Source organism: Schistocerca serialis, chromosome 6 (genome assembly GCF_023864345.2).
Source record: "Schistocerca serialis cubense isolate TAMUIC-IGC-003099 chromosome 6, iqSchSeri2.2, whole genome shotgun sequence".
Classification (NCBI taxonomy): Eukaryota; Metazoa; Arthropoda; class Insecta; order Orthoptera; family Acrididae; genus Schistocerca; species Schistocerca serialis.
Window position 1 is genome coordinate 468,218,097 of NC_064643.1, and position 27,325 is coordinate 468,245,421.

Sequence of the window (27,325 nt, forward strand, 5' to 3'; positions counted from 1 at the left end):
GTACATTCATGTGCATGGTTGCTGAACCTATGGTGGTACCAGCATACAGGATGTTCCATATTTGACAACAAAGCATTTGTTGGTAATTGGCTTCTGTACCTTTACACTCTCTACCTTTCCTGAGACAGTAGTGCACCGATCTGTGTATGTAGCATGTCTACTTTCACTTTCAGCCTATTAAAATCCGTGCACACAACTGTTGGTGCCACTGTCATACTACTGCCTGGCACTGTCCCTGCATTAACCTGTGCAGGTGCCATGGCCTCTTGAATCTGATCTACGAGCTCCACCATGGCATCCAGTGATATTTTTTCTGCAACACTTTGATCACTTTGACATGTGGTGGTAGTAGACTGCTCCATAGGGTGCCTAGTAGGTTTCAGGGTCAGTAAGCGTATCAGCTTTGCTTTGCAAATGATGCAGATATTGCAATGACTAACAATCACTGATGTCTTCTTCCATTAGTACCTGTCTGATTCACTCTTCATGTGATGCAGTGACTCTACAGATTCATTCCAGTTTAAGCTTTTCGTAGGGATTTTCATGTGGCGCCACAGTGATCGCGACTTGTACCTCTACAGCGTAGCAGTGGTAAAGTTTGCTCACGATGAGGACGAATTTTGTCAAGCTGGGTGTAAGTCCCGAGTAACTAAAATTGGCTTTGGCATAAGCAAACCATAGGATCAGGTTGTTGGCCAGAATGGATGTAAATGGACCGTTAGTCTGGACACCGTTGGCATTTCTCTCTCTCTCTCTCTCTCTCTCTCTCTCTCTCTCTCTCTCTCTCTCTCTCTCTCTCTCACACACACACACACACACACACACACACACACACACACACACACACAGAACATTTCACCCATGAACACACAACGTCGCCGATTGTTGCGAACTTCGTAGCTTTCGATTACAAACTCAATTAAGAAAATTTAAAAAGGAGTCATAATAAGTATGAAATAATGTTATGCAACAGATAAAATTACAAAATACCAAATTAACGACAAAGTAGTAGAAACAGTTGAGGTCAAACGACGGCTGGAAGCACTGTACAAGTAGTAAACACAAGAGTAAAAATGGCCTGGAGTGGTTTTGGTAAACTAAATAAATGTTTTCAAAAGTATACGGGTGATTTTGAAATGAAAATTATTCAGTGTGCTTTTGTTACTAGTTTTGACTTGATGTATGCACTTACAATCAAAAAAACTATCCAAAAACTGGGAGCAGCTCAACAAGCAATGAAGAGATGCCTGTTTGAAATAACTAAGAGAAACAGGAAAGCAAACAAAAATGTTGTGGAATAAAGGGCATGAAAGACATAACTACAGCTGTAACGAAAAGGAAATGGAATCTTGGAGTCAGCCTAATGGACTGAAGATGGACCAAGGAAGTTCTTTTCTGGGTTCCAAGCGAAGTAAAATATGGATTAATGGCCTATGGAAGGTGGGCAGATAATACTAGTAAACATTTAGGAATGCAGAGGTGGTATTTATCCAGCAGTGCATTTCAAATGGCTGATGATGATCGGCTACATTGTTTTAACTTTGCTTGTTATAAATTTATTGCTGTCCTAAAGGATCTAGGGGATTCCCACAGATTGTATTTGTTGTAGGGCTCCAAATGCAAATTTTACAGTATTTTAACTCCTTAAGTCTCAAAACAGTGCTCCTAATGAACAGATTACAACAGTATATTATCTATAAATAAGTCCGTATGAATTCCTGCATCTACCTATTCTTTTAGATTAGAGTCTGGCAAGTACCCCAGCTTGAACAACTAAAACTAAAGAAAAATGATCTTAAAATATGGAAATGTTTTTCCATCATCCATCAAAGTGCATGATTGTGATGCTAATAAGGTGACTTCCATTTTCTTCTACTACCAGATTGATTGTAAAAAGTTGCATCATTTTACAGAAAAGAACTGCATTTGTATAACAGACAGATATCAAAAGACAATATTATAAATAGGATAAATTGCTACTTGGCATGTAGTGTAGATGTTGAGTCGCAGACAGGTACTACAGAAAGACTGTTAAACAAGTAAGCTTTAAACTCTATTCACCAGCAGTGGCAAGAGAACAAACACATTAGAAAGGTATTACATAAGCATGTTTTTGGAGCCAGTGGTTCCTTCTTCTGGCAGAAGGGTTGAAGTGGAAGGAAGAGGGCTGAAGGAAAAGGAATGGTGAGGTTTAGGAAAAGGTGTAGAGTTTGGAAAAGTCACCCAGAACCCTGGGTCAGAGGAGACTTGCCAGACAGAATGTGAAGGAAAGATTGACTGTTGGGTACTGTCCCCAACAGTCAGTTTTTCCATCTCATCACACCTGGTAAGTCTCCTCTGACCCGGGGTCCTGGGTGACTTCCTAACTCTACCTGTTTTCCTAAACCTCACCAGTCCTTTCCCTTCACCATTCTTCCTTCTCCTTCAACCCCGCTGCCAGAAGAAAGAGCCACTCTCTCTGAAAGCTTGTATATGTAATACCTTTTTGAATGTGTGTTCTCCTGCCACCACTTGGTGACTAGATTTTTTTTTTATCGATCCAATTACACTGGGTTTTCAAAAGTTGATTATTTTCGTTGATATCACTGTTTCTGCTCTCTCTGGCTGCCAAGGCCAGACTGCGAGCTGCTGTGTATGATGGGAGCAACAGTCTGGATGGTAGGTGTAAGGAGGAGGCTGGGGCCAGGAGGGGAAGGGATAGTGGGTTAGGGTTGGAGGAAGGTAAAGTGCTGTTTATGGAAGCATACATGAATGAGCTGGGGGCAGGGTAGGGCAGCTAGTTGCATTCATGAGGTTAGATGGAGGGAGAGGGAGGAGGGAAGAGGGAGCGGAAAAGGAAAGACATAAGAAGGCAGTGTAGTGCTGCAGTGGGAACAGGGAAGGGGATGATGGACAGTGACTAACGAAGTTTGAGCCCAGGGGGGTACAGGGAGACGGAATGTATTGCAGGGAGAGTTATCGCCTGTGCAGTTCAGAAAAACTGGTGCTTGTAGGAAGGATCCATTTGGCACACACCGTGAAGCAGTGTTGAAGTGAAGAACATTGTGTTGGGCAGCGTTCTCAGCAACTGGGTGGTCCAGCTGTTTCTTGGCCACAATTTGACAGTGGCCATTCATGCAGACAAACAGCTTGTTGGATTGTCATGCCCACATAGAATGCAGCACAGTGATTGCAGCATAGCTTGTAGATCCTGTGATTGCTTTCACAGGGAGACCTACTTTCGATGAGATAGGTGGTGTTTGTGACCGGACCGGAGAATGTGGTGGTGGTGGTGGTGGTGGTGGTGGTGGGGGGGGGGGGGGGGGGGGATGTATGGGACAGGTTTTGCATCTAGTTCTATAAAAATACAGGGTCATGTTATATGCACTGCTGAGGCCAGTGTTTTTACGTTGTTTAATGGATGATTACAGATGTCATCTTACATTTACAGATGACGCTTTGGCCATCGAGGTTTTGTACAAATTTATTTTGAAGAATTCCAAAGCATAGGGCTTGGCCAACAATACTTGCGTTCAGATAGGCTCGAGATTTCCCGATAAGCCAAAGCACTTGATATAATATTGATCTTGCTCAAACATTCACGTGACATTTTACTTGCTGCACTAGTGCAAGGCATAGTCCAGAAACTATGAACTAGCCGCTGCAACATTCTAATGCTCCCCTTTAAAAATTACAATTTTGTGAAGCACAGGAGAAAATAGCATTAAATTCCATCAACTTTTGTTATATTTGAACAGGTTTGCAATAAAAGTTCTCATAGATCTATGGATACCGTATACATACATTTATGCTACTTTTTAAGTAAAGATAACATTCAAAGGCGAAAATGTTGTTTCTCAAAATCCATTACTTGATTCTGAACTCCTGTCAGTATTTTATTTGGTTCTAAGAAACTGTAAAGATTTATCTTGCGGGTTGCGAAAATGACACTTGGTTGCTGTTCATTCATAATACTGGGCAAAATGTTACCAGATTTAGAACAAGATGGTAATATTCAGATGAAACGAGAAGAAAATTAATCCAGAATTAAATGTCTGATAAACAAAAAATCACACTAAGATGGCAGCAGCTGATATCGCAAGAACAACTTTAAAGGTAGAAAGACCTCTTGTGGAGATCATACAGACAGATCGCACTAGATCTTGGGATGAGCATAGATTGGAGAATCAATTTGTACCTTTGTATGTACAGCCTGATTGTAAAGGAATACCTAGTTGGATTTCATTTGACAATTTGGCTATAAAATTAATCAGTGTATCAATCATAAGTCATTTCCAAGTTCCACAGGATGTAACCTCCCCCTCACTTATCGACCTTAATGACAGTGAAAAATTAAACCGCGTGTACCTAATGGAAATTTGGGAAAAGCAATCGTCACCGAAGTTAATCTGTCTGTAAAGAGGGAGGAAAGGGTTACATCTAAATGAAAGGAAAAATGCAAATGAAACTGGTGGAAATTAATTTTGAAAAGGGGTGAAGTTAATAAAGAAAGTAAATGTGCAGCCATTACATTAACAATTAACTAGCGTTAATTAGATATTTGGGATTTGGGGGAAATTACGGTCACCAGTCTTATGGACAATTACTATAGTAACTGAAAAATAAAGGTTATTACACATATAACTAGCACTAGAAGTGTGACAACTGAAGGTTGACACGTGTAGTGTGAAAATTGAAAGCTTGTCAGAAGTAATAAATTTCGCTACACTCTGACTTAATTTAGCAAAAGAATTAATAAAACCGGAAAATTGAAAGTTAATTTAGTGACTGAAATTAATAGTGAGCCTTGTTTCTGAAGCACATTGAAATTCAGTAAAATACGGTTAGTCTTCGGCTACCTCAACAATCATTTCAAAAGCTACTTAAATCTACGCAATTTAGAAATAATAGGTTTAACTTTGAACTTGAATTAAATGATTCTGAACAATTAACAATAGTAAAATTTAGTACGTACCAAGCTGAGCTGCAGTCACAGGTAAGCTAAAATACGGTAACAAAACTCGCACTCTTAATTTGTGCTTGTGTAATCTAAATATTGTAGCCAGCTATGAATACCTTAACTGAACTTTGAAATTAAAGCAGTGAAATGGAATAATATTACTTTAATGGTGGCATTTGAATTTCAACGACACTCGGGTTCATTCTGGAAAAGGAAGGGACCCTGCTTGGTAATGCCATTGGGACAATGAGCAACAAAGGTTCATGCTAAGTTGCTGTAATTTTGTGATGCAACAATTTTAAAAGCTGAGGTCTGCCATACAGTTCTAAAACTTTACGTGCTTCCAGTCTTCCTTGTTGGTTGATTGAAGGTTTGCAGTCATCGGTCGAGCAGGTGACGACAGTCACTCATTGTCGGCCGTCGCTGTTGCAGAAGCTGGATGTTGGCGCGCCTTATTCTCGACACGGTCACCAGGCGAAACAGGCTCTTGATGTGTGCCAGCTAACGCTTCTCGTCTGCGACACCATGTTAGAAACTATCATAGCAATTCGAGCGCAATTACATGCTGCCAAACCCCGAAAGCGCGGCAACTCGCGGGAGCGTCACACAACACACCTGCTCCACTGCACTACTCCAGCCAGACCCCGCTCTGCCCGCGCTCCACCGGCAGAGTTAACACTACCAAAGATCCTAAACACTTTGGTTCTCCACACGACCTATCGATCCGTTCGTTCGATAACATAGTTTTCCCTAGGCAAGACCCAGCGTAAAAATACAAATAATATTTACAAAACAAACCAATTATATATCGACATAAATGCATAAATATATGTATACAAATAGTAAAACAATGACAATATATGAAGACACAGAAATGTCATATCTTCAGATAACAAAATAAGGGGAAAAAATTATAGTACAATAGATGGAAATAGGATGATATGCATTTCCGGGATTACAAGGAGAAAACGAATATTATCAGGTTGATTTTAACTTCCTCCATTATTGGATGTAGCATTTCAGTATTGTCTTATTTGCAATTAGTACATTATCCTTTTTGTTTCTGTATGTGTGGTCTGATTATTTTCTGAAAATGTATTAATATTTTTGCAGCTGTTAGATATAAGAACTTAACAATGTTATGAAAAGGATAGTTGCTGCCAGAGACAGTGGTCATGTATGTGTGAGTTGCGTCTCTCTCTCTCTCTCTCTCTCTCTCTCTCTCTCTCTCTCTTCCTTCTTCTTCTTCTTCTCCTCTCTCTCTCTTTTATATAAGGCGTTGTTGGTGGAAAGCTTATTTTGTGACAGTCTTTTTGTTGTGCTTATCTGCGACTCAGCATCTGCGCTATATGGTGAATAGCAACTATCCTTTTCATAATATTGTTACATTCCATCCTGTATTTTCCATTTTATATATAAGAATTCCATACTTACAGTGATTACAGTAGAGACTTGACTATCCGTGGTCATCTCTTTGTAGTCCATGTTATCCAACCTACTTAATTAATTTTTTAGTAATACTTCTCTGTGATAAAATGATGATTAATATATTGTGCATACTGTACTTTTCCAAAGGTTTAGCAAGTGGCTGCTGGCTTCAATGCTGTGTGGCATTTCAAAATTTTGTGATTCTAACACATCTGGAGTCACAATTATAAGCTACATAGTGTATTGTTAATATCAAGTAAATTACTGGAACCACTCTTAAACAAAAAAAACTTAAGAGGGCCTCATCCAGTGCTCATGAACAACAATAAATACAAATAGAGAGCATCTCCGTTGGCAACACTGTTTTCTTTGTTTCCTCGGTTGCATATCAGACGTCCAGAGTGCATGCATTGTTAAATTGTTGTTTTGTGCAGTAAAATGTGTGATAAACAGAAAAAAAACTTGTAGTGACTATGGATCAGAAATTATGTGCTGTAATTCGATTGGTTTCTGGGGTAACAGCAAAAACTAGGATTAGGGGTAGAAAACTGGTGACTGGAAGAAAAAATGGAGCAACAGTTGGAAAGTGGTGTGCTTCCCAAGTTAGTAAAAATGGAACAAAAGTAAGGAAAACAGTGTTGACAGGTAAGCATGAAAAAGTTGAAGCTTTATTTCATGGCATGAAAATGTAAGAGGGAAAAGTTCGACTGTCCATGGGCCAATATTGCAGGAAAAAGCATTGCAATTTTAGTTGCAAATAGAAACAGAGATTCAGAATTTATTGCCAGTGACGGATGGTTGGATTGGTGGAAAAAAAGATTCTGTATTTGCCAGATTACCATTAGCGGAGAGGCTTTATCTGCTGATAAAGAGGCTGTGTCACTGTTGAAAGACTATCTTTTGATTCTAGTTGACAGGCAGGGATTTTCTGGTGAACAGTTGTACAAATAGGATGAGAGTGGTTTAACTTAAAAGGTGCTCTCTGGAAAATACCTCCTTCAAAAAGGAAAACTGCAACACCTTGGTAAAAACAAAAAATTGAGGCATGAGTTAACTTTGTTGGCTTGCAGTAACTATAAGCTTACATTAGTAGAGAAATCTTAGAAACCTAGAATTTTCAAAGACCTGAAAAATCTGGAATCACTGTCCATACAGTACTCTCATCAGAAGAAAGCAATGATGATGAATTAAGAAATCTCTAAAATATGGTTCCAAAAGGAATTCGTGCCAACTGTAGAGAACATCTTACCAATGAAAGCCTTGCTGCTTTTTGATAACACACCTTCACATCCTGCCAGTGACAAACTCACAGGTGGAGATATCAGAGCGTTATCTTCATTATCTTTACCACCAAATATGACCACTCTTCATCACCCGATGGACCAAGGCATCCTTGAAATGCTAAAGAAGAAATATCATCACCTTCTTCTCAGTTAGTTGATGTCAGTGATTCATAATAATGAAGGCTCTGTGTAACCATTGTGGAGAGAATTGACTTGCTAGATCTCATGAGATGGGTACCCGAAGTGTAGGAAGAGATTCCAAACATATTGCTTGTAAGGTCTTGGAAAATTCTTTTGTACCATAAAGGTGACATTTTAACTTTGAATTCATGTGTGAAACTAAAGTCAAAAATGGAAATGATGATATTGTTTTGTCGCTCGAGGATTTACTGGGCTGTGAAAATGTTAGTTCAGAGGACATCACAGAATGGATGGCAAATGATGAAGTTGATGAATTAACTGACAACAGTATTGTCAAAATGGTGATGCAGCAGGAAGTAAAAGAAGAGGATGAGGCAGACTTAGATGACAGGAGAAATCCCACCTGACATTGGGAAGGGTTCAGGTTGTTTGAGGCAGTTCTGTATTACATTATTGAGCAGGAGGAAGCATTGCCAGCTGATATCATACATTTGGTGAAGGATACTGCAGCACAGAAGATGGGTAAAGGATGGAAACAGTCATCTGTTAAACACTTTTTTAAAACCTCAATTTTGTTAAGTTTTATCTTTTTTGTTGGACCACACACACCTCTAGCCCATCTTCCACTTACGCCACAGCATCGATGTGCACGGCTTGACTTGTGCTGTTAGAGCATCACTTGGAAGATGGAATGGCACGCCGTAGTCTTCAGCAATGAAAGCAGATTCTGCCTGCAAACAAATGATAATCATTTATGCAAATAAGGTAGACCTAGTGAGCATTTGTCCAAGACACACTGGCCCCACCCCAGGCGTTATAGTCTCAGTTGTGGTAAGCTACAACTCTTGTTCACCTGAGGGAACGATAACCAGCACTAAGTTCGTGCAGAATGTTGTTAGACTCATCCTTTTGATGTTCCTGCAACTGGAAAGTGAGGTGTTGTTCCAACAGGATAATGCTTGCCCACACAGTGGCCTTGAAACTCAACATGCAGCAACTTTTCTGGCCAGCACATTCTCCAGACTGTTCTCCAATTGAGCACTTGTGGGATATGATGGAACGAGAAGCGACTCGTATGTCTCGTCAACTAACAGCTCTTACCAAACGACCTGCACATGTCGAGCAGTGATGGAATAATGTTATTCCAGCACAGTATTCACCATCTGTATGATCGACTAGATGCCAGGGATGCTACATCATGTACAACAGCAGTGTTTCAGTGTGAGCCGATACCTGGTACCTCTGAACCGCTTGTGCTATTGATCTGTAAATTTAATCATTTCATGTACTCCATCTGTGCTGTTTCGGCAGTAAATCGTTAGTGAATTGGAAACCTCTAAAGTATGTACTAACCCCCCCCCCCCCAACCCCCCAAGCAATGTATTAGGTAGGAAGTCAGAAAGTGTAATAAAATTGGGCTTTGGATAAAATAAATTGTGTTTTGAATGATATGGCTGTGTAGGAAGAGAAAATTTGTTGAACTCCGGTCTATCCAGCTGTTTTGTTATCCAGCTTGACCTTCCGCCACATTAGACCAGATAGAAAAGACCCTACCGTACTTTTAAAACATTGACAATTGATCAGTAGCTCAGTGAGAATAACTAGTTTCCTCTTTCCACGTTCTCCAAATTTTTCGCAAACTACTACTTTGTACCTCCCACTTTTGTGTTTCATGTTCTCCCCTCTCACACACACCCCTTGCCCATCCCTCATTGAACCTCCTCATGTCCACTCTAATTCACCACTCTACTCAGAATCTGGATTGCTATAATGCAATGTTCTGTAGTGAAAATATTTTTTGCTAGAAATCCGAAAATGTAGAACAAATTCTTTAAATGCGAGATTATCTTGTAGTCTTACTTGAGTTTCTCTCATAGGTACACCAATGGAAGTACTGATATGCTGAATGAAGGTGCCTTATCAGAGATTCTGGAGAATCTGCTAAATAGAAGATCCATCCATTGTGATAATACTGCTGAAGTAATGTAAGCTGTTAGCAGGAAATAGTGTTTCTTTGACTGAAGTGACTGATTATTTTAGATAGAGCTTGAAATGTCATAGATATTTTTTGTGAAAGATGTAAGATAATGTGTTTAGAAGACTCGTCAATCATCGATTCACACACTGAAAGTGTTTTGTGTAATAATGTTTGTTGTACACATTGGTATCAGCTGACAAAATGTTTTCTGTGATAGGCATTGGTATACAGTTTGTATATGGAAATGCCAAAAGCTCACGAAACAAAAATTTTATGGAATTATGACTTTGTAATTATTTAGGATCTTTGTGCTACATTTGTATTATAGATATTTGCGGTTCAGTAATAAGAAAACACTGGCACTCACTGTGGAGTCAAGATAAATTCATTGTATTTGATTATTCTATCTCGTAATTTCTTGACTTAACTATACCAATAGATTTTAAACTTTGCACAGTGTCTTTCTAGTTTTTTCCCCTTGATTTGTGGCTGATAAAGTACCTGACAGAATTCTTTCCTTGAAGGCACTGATAATGGCAGTGTTGGCTAAAATGTTAATAATGATGAAACCCACATTAGATCAGCCATTAATGTTGGGATATTGATTGTCGGAATGTTTATTTAAATTTACTTACCCAAAAATGTAATAATTTTCATAAAGCTGTTTTCATATGGATGGGTTAAAAATGAAAAAAAGCAAATAAAGACAACTGGAAAGCTGCACTTCCTTGCTGAATGAAATGCTGTGCTGACAACGTAGTAAATTACCACACATTTGGGACGAAGACTGAGAAATGTTAGGAAGTGATAATGTATTAACAAATTTTTAGTAGCCTAACAATTTGAAACAATGAAGCACTTCCTTATTTTTCCATTAAGTGCCACTTTTGCCATTCACTGTTGTAATATCTCTTGTATCCTGTGTAAGGAGATAAGTGTTAATATCTTGTTATTACTTTACTTTCCATCAGAAGTGGACTTGAAATGTATTTTGGTTAAGTTGTTGGTTTTTACTATACTGAATATGATATTACAATCATATTTATTGTTATATCTATTAAAGAAATGAAAACATTAACAGTGTTCAAAACAATTTTAATTGCCTACTCTGCTACTGTTATTTGAAATGAAAAATTGTGTGATTGTTGACACATTTCTTTGAGCTGAGTTTAATGTATATTACCATATATACCCTTTCTACTGTCAGCAACTTATAGGGTTTATTTATGGACGAATATGTGATGTCGCGAGCCTTTACTAATTCATTAGACAAAAAATTGCAGGCAACTGGTATATTTTGTGATCTGTCAAAGACATTTGACTATGTAAATCACAATATCCTTTAAGTAAATTAGAATATTATGGTGTAACAGGAAATTCTGCAAAGTGGCTCAAATCTTATATCTCTGGCGGGAAACAAAGGGTGTTATTAGGAAAGAGACATGTATTAAGCTATCAGGCATCATCCAACTGGTAACTAATAACATGTGGGGGTCCCACAAGGTTCCTTTCTAGGGCCCTTACTTTTTCTTGTGTATATCAATGACCTTTCATCAGTAACATTACCAGATGACAAGTTCGTTTTGTTTGCCAATGATGCAAACATTGCAATAAATAGCAAATCAAGTGTAATCTTAGAAAGATTAGCTAATAAAATATTTGTGGACATTAATCACTGGTTCCTAGCCAATTCTTTGTCACTAAACTTTGAAAAAAACACACTACATGCAGTTCTGAACTTGTAAGGGGCGTCCCACGAGTATGTACCTAAAATAGGATGACAAGCAGATAGAAGTAGTGGACAGTGTTAAATTCTTGGGATTACAGCATGATAATAAATTCAACTGGGAGGAACACACCACAGAACTGCTGAAGCGTCTTAACAAATCTCTATTTGCAATGCGAATTGCGTCAGACATAGGGGACTTTAAAAATGAAAAAGCTGGCATACTATGCTTACTTTTATTCCATAATGTCATATGGTATTATTTTTTGGGGTAATTCATCAATCCAAGCTAAAGTTTTCCGGGCACAAAAACGTGCAGTAAGAGTTATATGTGGTGTGAACTCAAGAACATCCTGCAGAAGCCTGTTTAGGGAACTAGGGATACTAACTACTGCTTCCCAATATATTTATTCCTTAATGAACTATGTCATTAAAAATATGTAACTTTTTCAAACCAACAGCTCAATTCGTGGAATCAGTACTAGAAATAAGAATAATCTTCACAAGGATTTAAAGTCACTTAACTCTTGTACAAAAAGGTGTGCATTATTCAGGAACACACATTTTCAATAAATTGCCAGCAGCCATAAAAAGCTTAACAACCAATGAAATTCAGTTTAAGAGAAGTCTAAAGGATTTATCGGTGGCCAACTCCTCCTACTCCAATGATGAATTTCTCAGTAGAACCAACTGATTTGTGTGTGTGTGTGTGTGTGTGTGTGTGTGTGTGTGTGTGTGTGTGTGTGTGTGTGTGTGTGTGTGTGTAAGTACAATATAACTTCTGCACCATTTCAGTGTAGTAATTTGTTCATTGTAAATAAGTATTATAGTAATTCTATTACATGTTTATTACCTTATAAATAAAAAAAACCTTTTTTTATTTTAAATTCAGTGCATTAGTGTTTGTAAAATGATTCTTTCATATAGTGTTCATTAAAAAAAATGACGATCATTCCACTTAGGACCTGTGGAATGGTACATTAGCTTATTTGTTTGATTTGCAAATATTTATCATGTATTATTGTTTTTCTGACATGTTCTACATCCTGGAGGACCTCCTCACTACGGGTCAATTGGAATGTAAGTAAATCTAGTCATGAGATTATTCTTCACAGCCTCAATTTTCGTCAGTTGCGTTTCATATAACATTTTGGATTAAAATTAGATGGTTTGTTCAATAGGGCCATAGCTGATGCTCCATGTGTAGCATTCACCAACTTACCTAATGTTCTTTTCCTACTGACCTGACACTGCCTTAAATATCAATCTTCCTTCATTTCACTTTTCATGAACGTTATAGGTAAAACAGGAAATGAACACAGTCAGCATAGTATATTTCTCGTATTGTTTTCTTTCCTGCTAGGGTTTTTGTTGCTTCATTTTAGAACACAGAAAATGTTGTTGTTGTTGTTGTGGTCTTCAGTCCTGAGACTGGTTTGATGCAGCTCTCCATGCTACTCTATCCTGTGCAAGCTTTTTCATCTCCCAGTACCTACTGCAACCTACATCCTTCTGAATCTGCTTAGTGTATTCATCTCTTGGTCTCCCTCTACGATTTTTACCCTCCACGCTGCCCTCCAATACTAAATTGGTGATCCCTTGATGCCTCAGAACATGTCCTACCAACCGATCCCTTCTTCTGGTCAAGTTGTGCCACAAACTTCTCTTCTCCCCAATCCTATTCAATACTTCCTCATTAGTTATGTGATCTACCCATCTAATCTTCAGCATTCTTCTGTAGCACCACATTTCGAAAGCTTCTATTCTCTTCTTGTCCAAACTATTTATCGTCCATGTTTCACTTCCATACATGGCTACACTCCATACGAATACTTTCAGAAATGACTTCCTGACACTTAAATCAATACTGGATGTTAACAAATTTCTCTTCTTCAGAAACGCTTTCCTTGCCATTGCCAGCCTACATTTTATATCCTCTCTACTTCGACCATCATCAGTTATTTTGCTCCCCAAATAGCAAAACTCCTTTACTACTTTAAGTGCCTCATTTCCTAATCTAATTCCCTCAGCATCACCCGACTTAATTAGACTACATTCCATTATCCTTGTTTTGCTTTTGTTGACGTTCATCTTATATCCTCCTTTCAAGACACTGTCCATTCCATTCAACTGCTCTTCCAAGTCCTTTGCTGTCTCTGACAGAATTACAATGTCATCGGCGAACCTCAAAGTTTTTGTTTCTTCTCCATGAATTTTAATACCTACTCCAAATTTTTCTTTTGTTTCCTTTACTGCTTGCTCAATATACAGATTGAACAACATCGGGGAGAGGCTACAACCCTGTCTTACTCCCTTCCCAACCACTGCTTCCCTTTCATGTCCCTCGACTCTTATAACTGCCATCTGGTTCCTGTACAAATTGTAAATAGCCTTTTGCTCCCTGTATTTTACCCCTGCCACCTTTAGATTTTGAAAGAGAGTATTCCAGTCAACATTGTCAAAAGCTTTCTCTAAGTCTACAAATGCTAGAAACGTAGGTTTGACTTTCCTTAATCTTTCTTCTAAGATAAGTCGTAAGGTCAGTATTGCCTCACGTGTTCCAGTGTTTCTACGGAATCCAAACTGATCTTCCCCGAGGTTGGCTTCTACTAGTTTTTCCATTCGTCTGTAAAGAATTCGTGTTAGTATTTTGCAGCTGTGACTTATTAAGCTGATAGTTCGGTAATTTTCACATCTGTCAACACCTGCTTTCTTTGGGATTGGAATTATTATATTCTTCTTGAAGTCTGAGGGTATTTCGCCTGTTTCATACATCTTGCTCACCAGATGGTAGAGTTTTGTCAGGACTGGCTCTCCCACGGCCGTCAGTAGTTCCAACGGAATATTGTCTACTCCGGGGGCCTTGTTTCGACTCAGGTCTTTCAGTGCTCTGTCAAACTCTTCCCGCAGTATCATATCTCCCATTTCATCTTCATCTACATCCTCTTCCATTTCCATAATATTGTCCTCAAGTACATTGCCCTTGTATAGACCCTCTATATACTCCTTCCACCTTTCTGCTTTTCCTTCTTTGCTTAGAACTGGGTTTCCATCTGAGCTCTTGATATTCATACAAGTCGTTCTCTTATCTCCAAAGGTATCTTTAATTTTCCTGTAGGCGGTATCTATCTTACCCCTAGTGAGATAGGCCTCTACATCCTTACATTTGTCCTCTAGCCATCCCTGCTTAGCCATTTTGCACTTCCTGTCGATCTCATTTTTGAGACGTTTGTATTCCTTTTTGCCTGTTTCACTTACTGCATTTTTATATTTTCTCCTTTCATCAATTAAATTCAATATTTCTTCTGTTACCCAAGGATTTCTACTAGCCCTCGTCTTTTTACCTACTTGATCCTCTGCTGCCTTCACTACTTCATCCCTCAAAGTTACCCATTCTTCTTCTACTGTATTTATTTCCCCCATTCCTGTCAATTGCTCCCTTATACTCTCCCTGAATCTCTGTACAACCTCTGGTTCTTTTAGTTTATCCAGGTCCCATCTCCTTAAATTCCCACCTTTTTGCAGTTTCTTCAGTTTTAATCTACAGGTCATAACCAATAGATTGTGGTCAGAATCCACATCTGCCCCTGGAAATGTCTTACAATTTAAAACAGAAAATATGTGGTAAGAAATTGTGTGGAGGCCTTTGAGACTGTAATCCTTCACACGGTTGTGCCACTGTATGCTCGTAAAATTTGAAGGCACTCTGTTTATAACCCTCAACACTGTGCTTCTTGTGCAGAAGTGCCCTATGGCTCATTAATTCAATTGGATTATGGGTTTCTTTTTTGTCAAAGGCAAGGTCACAAACTGAAATACACTTAGAGTATTGCTAATCTGACCCTTTCTTGCACATATGGATGCCGGATTATTGATCAGGTCTTCTTCTTCTTCTTCTTCTTCTTCTTCTTCTTAGCACACCTGTCCGCCTTGGACATTGGCCATCATCATGGCTATTCTGCCTTTATCAGTTGCAATGCGAAACAGTTCTTCAGAGCTGATATTAAACCAAGGGCTAAGGTTGTCAAGCCAAGAAATTCTTCTTCATCCTGGAGGTCTCTTTCCTTTGATTTCTCCTTGCAGGATACATTGAAGCAGTTCATATCTCTATTGATTCCTCATGAAGTGGCCAAGGTATTGTAGTTTGCGACACTAGATGATGTTGATCAGCTCTGGGCGTTTGTTTACTCGAAGTAGAACCTCAACTTTTGTCACTTTTTAAGTCCATGATATTCTCAACATTCTGTCTGAAATTGATTTTAAAAACATAGGGCATATACTTTATTAAACCCAAAATTTAATTCATTTTCCAAGAAAACTTCGTCCTTGAGTGTGTATACAGTAGTATCATTCACTTTGAAACATATCCCAAATTTTTAATTGTTGCAATGATGATATACCTTATCAAGCAACTCTCTTACAAGCATTACATTGGTTTTAAATTTATCTGGTTGTTGGATAATGTATTTCAGGAAGACATCTGCAGCTTCAGCACCAGCAGTGTGAGGAATCTCCACCCTCTTTCCCCCTATGTCCTTTTCTTCATCACTTTCATCAATACTTTCCTGCCGAGTTTTGTTTATTTTTTTATGCGTTAAAGTTTGACCAGTCTCACAATTTTCCTATTTCAGTCACTTAGTAGCCTCTTCTTCATCAGTTTCTTGTCCTCCTGGGGGACCATGTCAGTGTACAAAGTATCAGCAATTGATTCCAAAGTGACTCACTCATCGCTTTCGCTCAGTGTTGGATCCAACATTGCATCAGTAGGAGGTCACACTTTTCTCTAGCTCTTCATTATGGTAGTGCCCTCCACTTCATCCCATGCTTCAGCAGCTTGGAAAATATTGTCATGTTAAGTTGATTGCTTTCCTCATCTTCACATTTGTTCAGCAAGGTGATAAGATGCATGTGTCAATAATGACGTTTGATTCCAAAATCCCCAGGTCCATGCTTTGAATAAGGATGCTGTTACATTGGATGGAAGAAAGAGTGCTTGTATACCATTTGATTTTGAAGTCACATCAAAAGGATGACTGGGGGGATTAACGATAACAATGATAGCTTTCAGTGGAAGCTTTTTCTTCTTTAGCTCTTTTCCCATTGCAGATATAGATGTTTGGTAGAACCACCAAGAAAATATTTGTCAGTCCATTCACACATTCTTCTGAGTGCAGTATTGCACTGGCAGCGTACTTGTGTCAATATGCCCAACGCAACATAGATGTTGTGATTTCCAGTCACCATGAGTAGTAGTTTGTCTCCCATTTGTGTTACAACATGCTATTAATGTTTTGTGTTGTTTGTTTTTTGCTTGTACCCACAAGCTTCCAATTAGATCTTGGCAGCTAATGTTCTTGAAGGAAGCATCTTCTAAAAGAGTCCGATTTCAGTAGCAGTGCAGAAGGCATCAGCAATTAAATCATCTTCCTCTGTTGTCTTCTGTATCTTGCTTACAAACTCACCTGCGTCTTTTTCATTAGCGAAGCAACTTTTCCTGTTTACTATCAGCTTCCAAATGTCATGTTGTTTTTTCCAGTTTGGCAGCCAATCCGTACTGGTGCAAACAAGGTGCTAGGTTAAGTTGTTCATTAAATGCAAGTGCCTTTCCCTTTTTTATTGGGCTACTGACTGGAATTTCCATACTGCATTGGTGTATGTACCATCTGTAAATACTGACATTCGGTTCTTCATTCTCAGTCTTTCACATAACCTTCCATTTTCCACTCAGCAGCAGTGGCTTTCTGCAAAGAACATCGGTTCAACTAATGTAAAATTTTGAGTTCCTGCATGAGGTCTAACATAACACTTTTGCTTTCAGAAGCTGTGATATCTAACTGTGAAGAATGCCATAATTTCTAATATGTATGTATACCACTGTTTAACTTTGTAATTCACAAGCAACTTTATTGCCCACAATAATTCATTGTTGTGCAACATTTCGGATGTGAGTCAGGTTATTGTGAGGCTGAATTAGCTAGAGCTTAGTGTACTGCCAATCTAAATAAAATACAAATGCATTATCCACTCAGATTCTACATTCCATGTGAAACACTTTGAAATTAAATATTTCCTGATGAGGAATGCAATAAGAAAGAGAAATATGTCTGGAGAAAAGATTCCAATATAATTGGCACTTTCGAATTTCTCGCCAAATAGGCAAGAGACTTTCCATGTATTCCAATACAGTGCTACATGAATTACAGTGGAATGTCTGGTGAGTTAGTAACACAGTGTAAAAGTTGGTTCCACAATAGTGGTTGGGAGTGTAGTTGGGGCAAACAAGAAACCTTCAACCAAAAGAATTTGACCATAAGCATTATGTACTAAAGTGCTGAAATGTTAGAACACAGTAAAAAATGAATAAGTGACATTGCTTGCATTCCATGTTGCTTTAAATTTTTTTTTCTTTATATGGATATAGTATTATTTTAAATATTTGATACAGTATAACCACTTCATCTGTTATTAAAATGATTATCTCTTAGACTACCATTTGTATCCCTCATTTTTAGCATGGTGCCACATTTGTCTGGTAATTTTTTTATTAGTTACAATGTTTACTGATATTGACACTCCACCATTGTGTCATTTGTCAAAAACATTTGTTGTATCTGGTGAAATTGAGGTATACTTAAGGTTAAAAAAGCACTGTCCAAATGACCATGCTACTCTACACTTATAATGCAGGTTGCCATCAGTACACTTGAGTTAGAGGAGCAGTATATAATTTTTTTCTGTCATCTGTAATCAAGCTGGAAATGTTCACGACAAAATACACTTACAATTTTTTTTATTCAATACCTCATTGGAGGAGTCATAGGCACCTGCTTTGGAACATTGATCTACTTCTCAAAAGTGTCTTTAAAAAGATGTGAAGGGACCATTAATGTCGTGCAGTGAAGTTTTGATCATCATTTGTGTCCAATCAGTATAGGAAAATTACAGAAAAAATGAATATAGGTGTTATATCACATCTCTCTGGTAGAGCTAGGAGTGTAAAAAAGTTAATTTCTTCATATTTGCATTTTTTAAAACTGCACAAGAAGATTGGCTGTCACACTGAATAATTGGTCAGTTGGATTTCATTATGCATCTTTTTCAGTTATATTTCCATGTTTTAGAGCTGTGGAATACTACTTGTATGTGGCACAAGACTTCATGTAGACAGTGTCTACTTAAAGTTCAAGAGTTCCTGCCAAGTTATAGTTCTATTGTGGGCAAGCTGCATTTGTAATTACTTTTTCTTTTAATTTGACATAAGCTAATCATGATAAATATGTAATTCTTTTATATTTGCAGGAAAATTTCCAGCACGGCGTTGAATCATGTATTTTAATGCTTCAGTATTCCTCATGTTGTACTCTGCATGAACATAACCAGCTTTATAATTCCTGTGTGTAAATTTTTTGACATCAGTGTTAGCAGCCAGTAAGTTGTGTAAAACTCATATCAAATAAATAGACAGTTACCGATGAAATTCATTACATACTTACTACATCACCATTGATCAACTTAATTTTTTTTTGTGAATCATATAAAAGTAAATGTGAGGCAACTTATTTGTGTTTTCATTAAATGTGCATTGTGTGTTAAACTCTATTCTTAAAAAAAAATTTGTGCAGCAACAAGAAGTAACTGTGCCTGAAATGCTAGAGTAGCAGCATGTACCGTAGATTAAACAAAGCAAACTCCAGGATGGCAGCCAGTGCCTCCTGCATCAAGGGCAAATGCTGAGAACATACCAGGTGTACAAGTATGACTTGCAGATTTCAGAGAACAGATATCAAATCAGTGCAGTTTGTGCTATAAAGATTTAACACTGCACCACTTTATTGTGTCATCAACTAGTGACAGATGTGCATGAGTTATAAATTGGAAAAGTGTGGGCATAGCATTGTGCTGTCGTGTTCAATACATCGAAATTTATACTGAACAAAGAGCATTTATGGACAGCATTAATTTTTTGTTTTCATTCGAAGAAAACTGCTGTTGAATCATAAAAATTACTTTTAAGAACCTGACACTGAACATGCTCGATCACAAGATATGTTTGAACGATGGTTTCAGCATTTGATAAATGGTGACTTTCATGTTGCAAACAAGGAACGTGGAAAACTCAAAAAATACAAAGATGTGGAATAGGCAGCATTGTCGAACAAAGCTGATTCACAAACACGAAAACAATTCTCCGAGCAATAGGACATTAGTCAACAGGCTGTTTCCAATCAGTTACGAGAGGTGCGAAAGATTCAGAGGTCTGGTAGGTGGCTGCCACATGGCTGAAAAGTGGACTTATTTTGAGAATCCGAAGTGCAAAAAATCATGGATAGACCCAGGAACACTATCCCCATTGACTGAAAGACTGAATTGCTTTGGCAGAAAGAGAGGTGTGATCTGTTTGAGCCGTTAAACATGGGAAAATGGTTTATACTAAACATTACCAACAACAGTTGACCAGTTGCTCCATTTACTCCTTCAAAAAAGTCATAATACCGAAAGAGGCAACACAACGCCAATTTTCTTCATGACAATGCTCCTTCACATGCGGCAAAGCCGGTTTGCGACATGTTGAAAGCACTCGGCTGGGAGGCTCTATCCATGCTGCTTACTCACCAGGCTTGTCGCCTTCCAATTACCACTTGTTTGCATCAATAGGTTACACACTTGATGAGCAGTGCTTTGGTTCATACAAAGATGTGAAAAAATGGCTCGGTGAATGGTTCGTAGCCAAAGGGGAAAATTTTTACTGGTGTGGTATTCATAAACTGCCCAAAAGATGGGAAAAATGTATAACAAATGATTGAACATAAGTTGAATAAAACACTATCATTATTCTGAATTTAACATGTTTTTTAGACAACAAAAAAACACACTTCAATCTTGTACACCTGGTAAATTGCTTCAGGGTGGACAGTCAGCTAAGAACAAAAATGTTTTTGTGAGTCACACTCAAATAGATAATACAGGCAAACATTATCATCATTGCAGTCTGAATTGGTGCAGGAATGGTATTAATTGACAGGCGGAAGAGTCCACATGTGGTGATGAGTCCAGATGATGGTTGTTAGGTTGTTACTTCCTGACTTCACTGTACAAGTGCTCTTACATAGACCTGTAGCGGACACCTGTTGCCATTGGTGCGGCAGATGAGCAAGGGGACAAATTATGTTGGGTGAATGGAACAGCCCTCTGATAACTAGTACTGATGTATATTTACTGTCTAGTACTGATGTATATTTACTGTCTAGTACTGATTTATATTATGGTGCATGTGGTATCAGTGAGTGTGCTGTCCATGTGTAGAATGGGGAAGGCACACAATTTATCTTAGTTTGATTGATGGCCTGAAGGCTCGGCATGAGCATTTTGGACACTGCTCGACTTGTGATGATTCGAGGAATACTGTGGTGAGTTTCTTCAGAACATGGCAAAACCAAGGTGAAACTACATCCAGGCATCATGGGATTGGGTGGCCACACGTCGTAGGCTGGGCAGACTGGTAAAACCGGACAGGCGATGAACTATGGCAGAACTAACATCAAACTTTAATGTTGGCCAGAGGACAAGTGTGTGCAAACACACAGTGCACTGAACACTCCTAATGATGGGCCTCTGCAGCCGACGATCCTAGTATGTGCCAATGTAAACATCACAACATCTGTAACTACAATTGAAATGGATATGTGATCATCGGCACTGGACGTTGGCCCCATGGCAGATCACTGCATGGTGTAATGAATACCTTCATCATGCCAATTGGAGTGTGCGAATCCATTGTCTTCCAGAGGAACAACTCCTTGACACCTGTACTGTGGGATGAAGTGAATCTGGAGGTGTGTGTCTCCATTATGCTGTGAGGAACATCCACGAGGGCATCTACGGGTGCAGTGGAGCTTGTGCGAGGCACCATGATGGCCAACGAGTATCTTACATTCGTTGCGAACCATGTGCACCACTTCATAACAATCGTGTTTCCTGAGGACAATGGCGTTTTTGCACCATGTCACAAGACCAGGAGTGCGATGGAGTGGAACACAGTGATGAGTTCCAATTGATGTGTTAGCCCCCAGCTTGCCATACCTGAACCCAATTGAACACATTCGGAATGTGGTTGAACATGGAGTAGGAGCTCATCACCACCCCTCCCTAGAATTTATGGGAATTAGGGGACTTGTGTGTGCCGATGTGATGCCAGCCCCCTCCAGCGACCTATCAAGGCCTCATTGCTTTCATGCCATGATGCATCGCCGCTGTTATCCATGCCAGAGGTGGACATACCAGCTATTAGCTAGGTGGTCACAATGGTCTGGCTGGTCAGTGTATGATACATGTGTGTATGGTGTTTTCAGGGATTACAATCTCTTTAAATTCTCATATTGTTATGTCATTATTATATTAATTCATATATTTTATTCTTCAGTAAGATTTGATGCTCCCCCATGGATGGAAACAGACAAATTCCAAACTACAGGAGCATTGCATGAAGGCAGGTTTACCACAGTGATATTTCTTTGAATAAATCTCACTCAAGAAACAAACATTGTTAACATTGTTGAAGATTTCTTGTGTCGGGAATAATTTCTTGGCAAACCACATATAATGGATCAATCTACTGAAAACTGGAACTTGCAGTTGATTATGGATCAACGAACCGTACAGCAGTTTCACCGAAAATACTTTCAAAAAATTTTCAGATTCATTCATTCACCAGCATTCGATTAGATGAGTAATGACAGTGTTATTTCAGTATAGATTGGAAAACATTTGCTTAGTAATCTTATACGGACACCGGTGGATAAATGAGAAACAAGAACAAAGTAATAATTGGGTTTTGAACATGGGACTCAAAACTGACACAGTTTAATGTGCCCTAAAAGTCATCTAAATTACATTGAAAAGATTGACTGTCATTTCCTCAGAAATGTTCAAGTATCCGTGGATAAGCCAAGACACATGTTTGCATATTTTGATTCCTCTTTCACTGAGCAAAGTTTCTGGGAAATTAGGTAATGGTACTCTGCATGTTTTCCTCATAATGACTTCTGTCTCGTACACAACTCCATTTTTGGGGCCAGTTGTTGCAAAGTTTACTGTGGCTTAGCCTGTGCTGTTGAGAAGACATGGCAACATTGTCAATGGGTCTTTCCAGCTTGCAACGGATAAACATGGCTGCTATTTCAGATGAAGTATGCCATGGTATTCATCAGCCATGGTTTTTCCTCTTTTGAATAGGCTGATATTTCTGCTGATAACTATTTAAGATGAGTTAGTATGAGAGACTTTTATCATACTGTATTGGGAGATCCTACATATCTGCAGTGACAAAAAGGTTCCAACGGCATCTTTAAAATCAAATAACTCAGTTGCATGCATTGGAATTTCATGGAGTAGGTCCATAGCCTAAGCTAACTCGACAATCTTGTGTAAACTTGGTGAACAAAAGCCTAGCTTGCCATTATTCTCAAATTTGTTTATTATTTTTCAGACCCAAAGTACCTACTTCCATTATCAAGACATTTTATTGATACAAGTAAAATCTTGGATGCATTGCACTTTGCCATCTAATAATGAATGTGTGAAACTTTTTCTACATGCTTTAGCACTTCAAGCATGTGTAGGATTATGCAACAGAGTACCGAGAACACAGCAGTACTGAAAACGCATTCTGCAGAAAGATGGCATGTAGAACGTTTGACGTTTATACTCTTCATTCATTGCCAGGAATATGTGACATTTTTACAGTGGAGCTGATATGCATAATGAAACCCTATTTTTTTACTAAACAAACCTCCCTTGACAACATTTTAATTTGTGGTAACTCAGTGAGTTGTCTAGGCTGTTGATTGACATTACTTAGTCACACTGTGATACCTTCTATTGATGCTCTTCTCTTTGGCCATAACTGCTAAGTTGTCTTTCTCTGCATTCCAAGTTCTCATGGGTATCCCAGGAAACTAACTGGCTGATGGCTTAGCAAGAAGCAATTACTCACCTCACATTTGCCTTGACAGTCCCAGGTACAGATTTGAAAGTGCAAATAAGATCTCTCCTGATTTGGAGACAAACAGTATCTGGTTGTCTATTGCCCCCTCTTATAAATTCCCCATTATCAAGGAGACTAATGTTGCATGACACTTACTTCATTCCTCTTGGTAGGAATCTGTCATACTATGTGGCCGGCACAGTTGAATTGGATTAACCCACAGGTTTATCTGATGTGAGGAGCTATCCTCACATTGTTTCAGAGCCTTACAGATAGTACTTCACATCCTAATGGAATGCCCACTCCTCCTGGTTCTCCATGCTAAACATGGTCTTTTCTTAGTCTTTGCCTCGAATATTAGTGGATGACTTGTGGATACTTGAACTGATTGAGTTTTTTCCATAAGAGTGAAATTTATTCTCAAATATAACTTAAAAAGTACTTTTGGGGCAGAGGCAGGGTGGTTGTGGTTGGGTGTCTCCTGCCATATTCTGAGTTCCAGAGGCCCTTGCCCCTATCTCATTTGCCCTTTTCCATGGTCATCCTTCTTTTATTCTGTTTTAGTTGCATTTAGATACAGTTAGACTTTTTTTCTGCTGCAACTATCTTCCATTTTGGTGGTGGGGTGCTGTCCTCATCTTTTAACACCTTGACTATAATGGATCAGAATGGAACAGCTGTGGGATGCAGAGCCTCGGGGGACGCACACCTGGCCACACCCTTGTATTGTCCTTCATTTTTCTCTCACCTTATTTTGCTATTATCTGTCAAGCTGATGTCTTTTACATTTTTAAAATTCCGGGTCTTCCAGCCCAAAGGCATCCTTTTCTCTACAACTGTCTCTGCCCTGAATCGGGTCGGTGGGGTCAGATGTGAATGGGGTATCTTTTGACATTAATTACCCATTGGTGAGCCTTCAATCTGCTCTTTGACCTATGTATTGGGCCAACCCATATAGTTTTCTTTAAATTATTTCTCCAGGGTGTCCACTGTCATGGAAAACTTGGAAATATTTTTTTTCTGGAAAACTGGTAATTTTTGACATTGTTTCCTAAAAAGCCAGTGAGACTAATCCTGGCCTATCAGTTATCTTATGACCTTTAGAACACTAGAAAGAATCGGCAACCTCCCTCTCAGGTGAGAGGGAGATGTGCTGACATATGCTGTCGCCAGCACACTGGTCGGCACTAGGAAACATTATATAGCAAGCACTGAACTAAACACACCTATGACACGAGAAGACAAAGACACACTCCCAGGCTACGCGCTGATTACGCCTCCTGGGCATCTTGCATATAGCCCACTTCCACCAACCGAGCTGCTTCAGTCAGTCAGTCTCAGTACCTCAATATGGCACATCGGGAGTCAGTTCGCACTGCACTTCAATACCTTGCACTGTGCTCTAGTGTTTCACAGTGATAGTCCTCGCCTCACACCTTAGCTAGCTATGAGGAATGTCTGTCATTGTATGTTGTTGTGATATGGACACAGACAGATTCAGTAATTAGTACCTTCTTGCTGTTGCCCAGAGCACTTCAGATTGGACATCATTGAAGTTAAGTACTCAATTGGTTCCTGTAATAAAGGATATTTTAACCACACTTGCATTTTGTGTTCTAGTGAGAGGAAACCGGCTACCCATTTATCATACCACACTCTCCTCATCCTTCCAGGAACCACAAAACATTACAGGAGGGTGCAGCCAAAACAATAGGTGGTGTTCGTTTTACCACAATGATCCTCTCCCCTCTGGCAGTCATTGTTAGAATTTGTTTACACTAATGGTTGACTGCCACTTTGTGGTGTCAACACTCTACAGCCCTGTGTTACCGCATTGTGATGAAAAAGGAGTAGTTCGTGGCCTATGCAAATGATAGCTTTGCATATAAGTCATTCCATGTGAAATGGTCTAGAGGTTCCCACGTGAAAATCATGGGTTTTGGTGAAATTTTGCGTAAAGACTCACAGATGTTTAATACTCATTGGAGAAGTTTTATGATATCCAAATCAATACCTGGGGAGACAGTCATTTGTTTGAGCTCATGTGCAGCTTTCAACAGTGTACCCGTTGAGTACTCTGCAACTTTGAAACATGTCTCCTGCAATATTTTCGTGAAGGACATCTTGTACAACATTTTGTGCTCTTATAATTGAAACAATAAAGAAAGAAGAAACAATAAAGTTCTAGTTTTCATATAGATAATCTGAAGCAGAAACACACACACACACAAAACCCTCACATAGAAGCAGCAATCAAATGAAAACTGAATACCTGACAAATGAGACCGTGGAATGGTTCCATTCAAAAGTAATCACCCCAAGTGTCACACTTATCTCACTGGGAGATGACACAATCAATTCCTGTTTTGTAGAATGCTGTTGGCCGCACCCACTCTTGCTCTTCCTTGTTCGATTGAAACCTTTCTTAAAACCGCCAAAGATACACAAATCACCAGAAGAAAGACATGCATGGATGTCAGTTTTTCAGATGTGCAAGTGCATGAGTGGGTGCGGTTGTGGCTCTGTTAGTGGCTGACTATACTTGGTGAAATAGGAATTGATCATCTCATCCCCCTGTGAGATAAATCTCTTAAAACATTTGGTGATTACTTTTGAATGGAACCATTCCATGATCTTGTTGTGGCAAGTGTTCGGTTTTCATTTGACTGCCTCACACACATGGCCACTGTCTCCGGGCACTGGGGTGCAGTCAAAGACAAAGCTACCTGTGAAAGAAGCCACGTGATGTACAAATTAAGCTGCAACCACTGCTCCATTTTCTACGAGGGGTTGGCAACTAACAATCTGTCTGCCCTCATGAATGGTCAGTGCCAAATTGCAGCCAATTGCACAACAGGATGGCCTTCTCTTTAATGACTGATTCACTGCCTGCACCATCTTGCTTCTTCATACCAACACCACCTTATTTGAATAGCATTGGTGGGAATTCTCCATACAGCATGCAAAATTACAGTGACAGTGACAGTGACCGTGTGTGTGTGTGTGTGTGTGTGTGTGTGTGTGTGTGTGTGTGTGTGTGTGTGTTTTTGGAAAACGGACTTTTCCTGAAAGGTTAATTTTTCTAACAGTCTTTTCATTGTGTGTGTCTGTCTGTCTGACTCAGTGCCTTCTCTGTCGTGAGCAGCGATCTATCCCATACATATTGTTATTCATCCTGGACTTTCCACTGTTTAATTTGAAGCAATAACCAATCAAAAGGTAACAAACTGAAACTTTACATGTAATAACTTGCCAACACAAGGTCGTGAGTATAAAATCTCAGTCTCTTACTGCTTTCAATAGTTTAAAATCAAGGACAAAGTTGACAGTTTTCATAAAAATTCCAAAAATAGGTATTTTTAGCCCACTTTTGTGTAAAAGAATTTTCTGCAAAGTCTTTTTAGCAATTTTCATTAGAAAGACCATGTCCCGAACCACCTAAAAAGATATTTTTGGTTCAGCATTGGGAGTATGTAAAACAATAAAACCAGCAGAAAAATGGAGGTGTAGTGAAGATGCACTTATATTCTGCTGGTACTCCAATCTGCCTTCTTTTATTATGTTCCTCTGTATCAACAAAATTTGTAGACTTTGTCACAAAATCAATCAAAATGGTTTAGAGACTATACACAATATGACTGTGTAAAAATTAAAAATTGGACCAGAAAACTCGGGGAATTTTGTATTTGAGAACTGATGGACATTTTGGTCTTAGCCTTGGCATCAATATTGCTTTCGCTGCCTCTATTTCATCACTCCTATATACTTTCATAATTTATTCAAACTTATGGCTGATATCACTATTGATACAGCCTCATTTATAAGTCTGTTACATCAGTGCAAATGG

At 38.9% G+C, this 27,325-nt stretch overlaps 1 protein-coding gene across 3 annotated transcripts in view; it reads left to right on the forward strand.

Annotated features, from left to right (window-relative positions):
• Positions 1-10,862, forward strand: part of LOC126483936 (uncharacterized) — a 138,401-nt gene extending 127,539 nt beyond the window's left edge. For all 3 annotated transcript variants that reach the window (XM_050107219.1, XM_050107221.1, XM_050107220.1), the window contains one exon: positions 9,669-10,862. In XM_050107219.1, the coding sequence (XP_049963176.1) occupies positions 9,669-9,689 (21 nt within the window). In that variant the 3' untranslated portion in view covers positions 9,690-10,862. The remainder of the gene's footprint in view (positions 1-9,668) is intronic.
• Positions 10,863-27,325: the final 16,463 nt, after the last annotated feature.